The following is an 8,018-nucleotide window of genomic DNA, read 5'->3' as shown; positions in this document are numbered from 1 at the left end:
TAATTAATCCTACTAGCTTGTGGCAATATGTGAGAATAGCTCCTGTTCTTGCAGCATAAAATATTTTGCCATTGGTGTATTCAACCAATAGGATTTCTTTTTCTTGTTCCTCCTCTATTTCTTTGTTTTTCAAAAATGTTTTTTAAAAGTTGATTTGAATATGATCATTTTATGAATATGAATTCTATTACAAGAAATAGGTTTGATTTAATGACGTTATATAACCAATAAAAAAGACTAATCCTTCCCTTCACAACCCGCGCTTAATTTAAAAAAGAGAGGTTGTGAATTACCTTTTTCTCACCAGCTGAACGAACCCTTGGTAATTCATTTGGAATGCTCTCCCTTTTCTCTAAACTTTTGTAAATGCTGGAATAGTTTTATTATTTTTAAATTTTAAGAATAATTTCTATAATGAATGATGAATGATTATTAAAATTTAGTGTTCATACCTTAGCATTAAAAAGTCCATCCATGTTTCTTCAGCAAAACATTTCTCATTATGGTTAATTCCTTGAATTGGGAGGTTCTTAAGCTGTTTGAAGTCTCGTCATTTCTTGATAGGCCAAGAAATGATATTTCATGCTATTTGTCTAGCCCTGTGGCTAGTAAGTAAGGCCTGGTTTAATCCCCTGACAACATTTATCTCTTGCACACTAAAGTCAGTCTTTAACTCGTACAGAAATTTTCTTAACGCATTTAACTTTGTATTTTCCATTCTGTTTCCTAGTCCATGCAATGACCTGTTCACATGCAAAAGTTTCACTTCTTTAAGGGCTTTCCTGCAGGTAGAATAATTAATTCTGAGCTGATCTACCCTATCCACACCAAACATGTACTTGTTGTACATTTGTCCGATGATAGGACTAGGAACATCCTTGATGGTACCATCTTTCTGTTTTCGCTGAACATTGATAGTTTCAGAGGGGTTGCAGTTGGTGGAAAGATAAAAAACAACCTTTTTGTTCTTCCAGGCTGCTGCACATAGTTCTTTCTTTTGCATTAGCAAAGAATCACCATGGTTTTTCAGCTTGATCCCCTTCATTTCTTCAGGCATTCCTTTCCTATTTCCTCGCACCAATCTACAACAATAAACTTGTTATTCATACAATTCACAGTAAAGGTTTGGCGAGGAAAAAAAGTTATCCATGTAAACATGATGTCCTTTTCCTGTAATTTTACGTGTTAGATCTTTCACTACGCGATATCTGAGTCCTTCTTCTGTCGTAACTACATCTACTTCTCCAGTGTAAATTTGAAATTCATGGCAGTAGCAGTTGCGGGGCGAGGCACGTTCCCAAAATTTGATTCCAAATTTAGTTGGTTTAGCGGGCAAATATTGTTTGGAGGAAAGTCTGCCTTTAAAAGCAATCATGCCCTCATCTATGCTATGGCTTGTAGTTTGTCAGACACTTGTCATTGATATCATCCAAAATAGGTCTAACATGACAGAGTTTGTCATGGTCTGGTATTCGTCTTGGTGGATTTTGTGATGCATCATTACAATGAAAATACTGACTAATTTCCTTTTGCACAGCTTTTCTTCTGTCTAATGTTGCCAATCTTGTTTTGAATAGTTGTGTTGAACACTGTTGGTCTTAGATGTTCTATCTGTAGACTTTGGCATTTGAAAAACATGTTATCAGAATAGAATATGAAAATATATTTGTAATATAAATTTTTTAAAATATAATTGCATAATGACTACTTAATTAAAAATAAATAATTTAATAATTAATAAAATACATGATGTGGTTGAAGAGGTTTTTATATCTATTTTAAAAAAGTGAGAATTTAAATATTGTACAGTATTTAATTTACATGTACCTTTAATGGCAATCTGTTTTGTGCTTGTCCAATCCTTTGGCACCCTTTGTATCCCTCAGTTCTTCTTCAGAGAACACCAATTCCAGCACTTTGGATCTGTTTTTGGGGGGTTGTTGATGGTTTGTGCCCTCTTGGTGGTAAGGACGTTTCAATAGGTGATGATGACAAGCGCCCAGGTGATTTTGCAAGGATCTATTTTTTGGCGGTCATTGATGGTCTGTGGCATCTTGGTGGTGATGACGTTTCAATAGGCGATGATGATATGCCTCTTGGTGATCTTTTAGTCAGTTTTGAAGTCTGAACTCTCACTGTCATTATGGAATAAGGCGGCGAGTGATAATGGCAGGTCATCGGTTGATGAAGCCAATGGAGTTTCTTCATCTTCTGGCATTGGGACATCGACAATCTCAGCTTTTACGAACCCACTGATGATGACAGAGGGAAGGATGCCTCTTTCACCCCCTAGCACATGGTTTGGTAGGATGTGACGAGTACTAGTAGGCATTTGGATTGTCTAAAGAAGCCGTCGGGCCTCTTCACATAGAAGGAGGACAGCCACAGGTTCATGACATTGTGCATCCAGCCTTTTGATACCCCCGCTCCGAAGGAGAGGGGGTATACTGTTTTACCCTTGTGTGTCTGTCTGTCTGTCCGTCCGTCTTTCCGTCTGTCTGTCCGTCCGTAACAAAAATTTCTGTCGCATTTATCTCAGCAACTATTTATCGCAGATGCTTGAAATTTTTACACAGTGTTTGTTAAGGCATGCCATATCGTGGGATATATTTTTGTACCAATCGGACGTCAACTTCCTGTTAAATGACGACTTTGCTTATTTTTTAACTAAAATTTTCAAACAAATTTTCGTCAAAGAATTCTCAGCAACTATCTATCGCAGATGCTTGAAATTTTTACACAGTATTTGTATAAGCATGCTATATCATGGGATGTATTTTTGTACCAATTGGACGTCAACTTCTTGTGTAATGAGTACTTTGTTTATTTTTAGCCAAAATTTTCAAACAAATTTCCGTCAAAGATTTCTCAGCAGCTATTTATCACAGATGCTTGAAATTTTAACACACTATTTGTTTTGGCATGCCATATTGTGGGATATATTTTTGTACCAATCAGATGTCAACTTCCTGTTAAATGACGACTTTGTTTATTTTTAGCAAAAATTTTCAAACAAATTTTTGTCAAAGAATTCTCAGCAACTGTTTATCGCAGATGCTTGAAATTTTTACACAGTATTTGTATAAGCATGCTATATCATGGGATGTATTTTTTGTACCAATTGGACGTCAACTTCCTGTGTAATGAGTACTTTGTTTATTTTTAGCCAAAATTTTCAAACAAATTTCCGTCAAAGATTTCTCAGCAACTATTTATCGCAGATGCTTGAAATTTTTACACACTATTTGTTTTGGCATGCCATATTGTGGGATATATTTTTGTATCAATCGGACGTCAACTTCCTGTTAAATGAGTACTTTGTTTATTTTAGCCAAAATTTTCAAACCAATTTTCCTCAAAGATTTCTCAGCAGCTATTTATCGCAGATGCTTGAAATTTTAACACACTATTTGTTTAGGCATGCCATATTGTTGGATATATTTCTGTACCAATAGGATGCCAGCTTTCTGTTAAATGTTGACTTTGCTTATTTTGCATATTCACATAGCGGGGGTATCGCTAGTGAGCATTGGCTCACAGATATCTTGTTCATTTTGATGAATGGTGATCTCTTTTTGGGCAGCATTTCTTTAATGGGTGTCTTTCTCTTGAAGATGATGAGGGGTGGCAGCTTCTTCCCACTGGAAGTGCATGCTAGGACCCTCCATTTCATCATTGATATTCTTGAGTCCTCTCTCTACATCATTTATTACTTTTGTTACCTGGAATGAAATTTTTACAGCTTGATGATGACTATATATATTTATATATTAAGTTTTACAGTTTTATTCATTATTACCATGCCAGTGTTTTCCCCAGAAAATTTTTGATGCATGGGGGGAAATTTGTCTGATTGTAGCACGGCGCGCCGTAACACAGCCTCGGTCGGGACATACTTACCGCGCATTATAGTTAATGCTTACTCATGATATATACAACAAAAAAGTAACAATATTCAATTTATTAGGGCCCCGCAAGGATTTGCGGGTGCCCTATAGTAATCACTCTGTCCGTCCGTCCTTCTGTCCGTCCGTCTGTCACTCTTCCGTCCACAAATTTCCTGTTTTTTTCTAATAACTTTTTTTATGGTTGCCCAATCAAGTTCAAATTTGGTATGGTAGTTCAGTAGGCAGAAATACATATTTTGATGCTAAGTTTGGTTCTCTATGTCTTCTGGTTTGGAGCTGGGGTGGTGGGGTAGATTCCTAACTATGCATAAGAAGAATGGGCAAAGAGAGATAACTGCTGAGAATGAATGGGCAAAGAGAGATAACTGCTGAGAATGTTACCATTGTATACATGGAAGGCTGTGCAATATTTGTCCTTTGGGATTAATTAACCTTCCACAGGAAGAAAATCCTAAGCTTTATCTCTATCTGTCACATTGAGATTAATTACTGCACTGCCTGTGTCTGCAAATGAACTTTGTTTTGAAGTTAAGGTCAATTTTGAATGATGTGTAATATTGTGTACATTCTTTGAAATATGGATTTAAAATATAATATTCATATTTTATTTTGGTTAAAATACCGTACACAATGATTTATAATAATTTATTGAATAGAGGTAAAGCCTAGGTATCATTGCATTATTGGTATCAATTCTTTTTTTTTTTAACAAATTTTATTTCATCCCATGTTAACCCACTTTATCTCGTGGATATGACTCATTGGATATTTTTTTGATATCCCACAGTTGTGACTTTACAATGGGATTTGCCTAGGCATAATGAAGTAAAATAATGTAGAGTTTTATAAACAGTATAAACATTGATTGCGGTGTATAAAACATTGGATAAATAGAATCTCATATGATTTGTAGTATAATATGATTTTTATCCAACTTGTGTGTTTTATTCCCTCACTAAGGCTCAAGAAAAAAACACTTTAATTGTTGGATGAAAATCATATCCAACTACAAATCACGAGATCCTATATATTCCAGTTCTTTACATCTTCTGCCGGGCATTTATTTTTCATCATTGTTAATATAAAGAGGATGGAATTCAAAGTTTTTTTCACTTCTCTATATTAATTGTCATAGCGGGGCCCTTCCTGACTGGTCAGTTTTCTAGTTTCTTATTCATATTTATGCAGAAATTTTTCTGCTTTTTCCTTTTGCAAAACTAATAGCACTTTTTCAAAATCAAATTGTTCAACTGGCTGTCCTTCACATGAAATGTTCACAATACATTTTAACACTTTCTGCCCCATTCTGTTCCTAAGTTTGGGGTTTTAAGTCTTTTCAAGCATGAAAAACATCTTTCACAGTCTGCTGTTGAAACAGGTAGAACAAGTCCAAAAGCAGCAAACTTTGTCATGAAGGGATACAGATGGCCCAACTTCACTATTTTATGAAGGGCTTGTCTAAATCCCAGCCCCTTACATTCCTTGTAAAGAAGATCCTTCAGCCCCTCCCACTCAGAACAGACATCCTCCTTTGTGCCAATGGAAACAAATTTATCAACCAATGTCTGCAAGAACAGGATTACATTGTATTAGAAAATAAACAGGTAGTTCTAAGATAGAAAATAGTTTTTACATAAAATACCTAAACAAAATAGAATTAAATAAGTATTTCATATGTTTCATTACCTGCAGCTTTGTTTGATGAATCCAGTCATGCTCTGATGGATCATCACCCAGAAGATCTGGATCCAATAAAGTTAGAGCCTCTAGGACTGGGTTGTCTGGAAATCTGTCATGCAGGTTTTCAATTACATTTTGAATGTAGGGGGTGTACACCTGGTCATGAAATGTTAAGTTTTCAGGACCTCCCTTGACACCATATCCCTTAAGTTCCTCCAGTACTTGGGGTAGGGCCTTCATATGCTGTCCATAACTTGCCAGGAGTCTGGTCAAGGTCAACTGGGTTGCAGCAACCAGGGTGTCCACAATGGTGAAGTCAACATCTGTTTTCTGCAAGTTAACATTATTTCATCTGAATGTTGTTATTCATTAAAATATTATATTACACTCAGTATTGCATATATTCAAGTTATAATATTTAAATATACACCTGTTTACAACTTTGTACCTGGAAAGACTTTGATAGTCTTGATAGATGGGGTAGAACATCTGACATCATGTAGATGGAGGCAATGAAATTTGGATTTTTTACAAATATACTTAAACCAGCTGCTGTGGCATCTGATCGCTCACTTGCTTCCCTCTCTAAACTTGTAATAAGGGCAGGCAAGCACTGTCTGACTGCTGAAACAGCCCTGTCATGAGACAACCAACGAGTGTCTCTCCTACTTCTTTCATCTTTATTTTCTGTCCTCCTAAAATTGTCTATAAAAAAGTAGCATGCAGTATTTAGAAATTTATTGACAAGGAGCTTGATCACAATTACCATGCATAGATTTGATCCCAAAACACATCCAATTTTACCAGTAATCTCATCTAATTTTTTAAATGCCTCAATTTCTTTCGGTCCTGCCATTCTCACAGCTGAGTTTTGGTAGAATTTAAAAATCTGCTGGAATATATCTTTGAACTTTTTCAGATATGGGATGCTATATCAGTACATAGCATGATACATGAATTAGGGATGACATTAGTGATGGGGACATCTAGACTCCAAAATTTCGAATGTTTTGGTGTTTTTGGTTGGAAGAATTCATCTAGACACTTTTGTTTTTACTTTCCTTTTGTACCTGGTGTCTGCAAATTGAGTATGCAGTCAGAATACGTCTTTGCAGGAGTAATATTCATGTTCTTTATTTCGAATGGCCGTAAGTACTCCGTCCTGCAACTCATCACCGCCAGTTTCACAAACTCCTCTTTGTGACATACCAGACTATTCTGCCTGGTGCAGGCAGATAGCTAACCATGAACAAAAGTCAAACGCTTTCATGTTTTATTGTGTGGTACACGTTGCTGTCGTGCTAAGGATTGGTAAAAACTACAACAAATAGAAATAACAATTTACAAAATAGGAAAATGTAGAACCATTACCGTATACCTTAGAAAAAATGTGTAAATTACTTAAGACCAAAATGGCTTGCCATACTTTTCAGAATGTTTTATCTGTATACCGGTAATAAATCTCCATCTGTAATAATACTTCAAAAATATGATTCAATACTGACAAACTAAAGCAATTTATACTATGAAAAATACTTACATAGTGGTTTGAGGCTCGCATCTAACAGGATGGAATAGGATTGACAAAATGTGACCGCACTGGTCAGTAAGGCTGACCAAAACTAAATAGTTAACTTGTACCAAAGATGTTTATATTAAACTCAGAGTAGTTATCTTGTACATAAAATCCTTCTCATGAATTTTTAAATTGAACTGTAGACAACACACCAGACTGTCATCACTTTCGTGGAGAAATTTCTAAGTTTTTCCATCTCTATCAATCACAATGAAATGGCTGTAATGATCGAAAATCGCGCAATAATGGACTGGTACTAAAAAAAAACCCCAATGAAAATTCTTATTTCATAACCTGCAACTCATGATTCAAATTGTTAAAGGGTCATACAAACCAGAATAATCTTACATTGTTTATTTGTACCACGTGGACTTTAATTGACAGTAATTGACACAAGCTGAAAAATACAAGACCTTCGTCCGACTATGGTCTTCATGGTCATCAGGGTAAAGGGACTCTCTAAACAGAGCACGTTCTCACTTACTCGATAATTTATAAATGGTTTACCAATTTCGGTTCAGACATAAATATGTCAAATAACCCCTCAAGGGGCCTCATTTGCAAAAATGAATTTAGGTTGTAGCAACTTCTATGATAAACACAAAAAATACATACTTACAAAATAATAATTGTGGTTATTTTAAAAACTTTGGTCAATTACTACCTGGGAGAAGTTGAAAAGACATATTTTTATCAACAAACTTGTCTAGGAGAATCTTCGCAAGCCCTGCATGGATTTTGTTTACAGTTAATACGCATGCATAATAGTAAAAAAAGGCTAAACCCCGTAACACGTTGTAATGTAAATATGTGATGGGTTATATGTAATTATTAATTTTAATGAAATAAATCTA

At 35.4% G+C, this 8,018-nt stretch overlaps 1 protein-coding gene and 1 long non-coding RNA gene across 2 annotated transcripts; both read right to left on the bottom strand.

The window, feature by feature from the left end:
• Positions 1-293: 293 nt before the first annotated feature.
• Positions 294-1,597, bottom strand: LOC117684435 (uncharacterized). The gene is made up of 2 exons (XR_010708084.1): positions 453-1,597; positions 294-369 (listed from the first exon to the last, which is right to left on the bottom strand). It is a non-coding gene; the product is annotated as an uncharacterized lncRNA (long non-coding RNA).
• A 3,531-nt stretch (positions 1,598-5,128) lies between these two features.
• Positions 5,129-6,511, bottom strand: LOC105342259 (uncharacterized protein C17orf113). The gene is made up of 3 exons (XM_066066452.1): positions 6,037-6,511; positions 5,595-5,918; positions 5,129-5,473 (listed from the first exon to the last, which is right to left on the bottom strand). Exons 1-3 carry the CDS (start codon positions 6,442-6,444, stop codon positions 5,195-5,197), a joined length of 1,011 nt encoding a protein of 336 aa, XP_065922524.1. The 5' UTR covers positions 6,445-6,511; the 3' UTR covers positions 5,129-5,194.
• Between the last annotated feature and the right edge of the window lie 1,507 nt (positions 6,512-8,018).

The sequence above is a fragment of the Magallana gigas genome, chromosome 7 (assembly GCF_963853765.1).
Source record: "Magallana gigas chromosome 7, xbMagGiga1.1, whole genome shotgun sequence".
In the NCBI taxonomy this organism is placed as follows: Eukaryota; Metazoa; Mollusca; class Bivalvia; order Ostreida; family Ostreidae; genus Magallana; species Magallana gigas.
The sequence above is the reverse complement of the archived record's forward strand: the minus strand, read 5'-3'. Positions and strand labels throughout refer to the sequence as shown.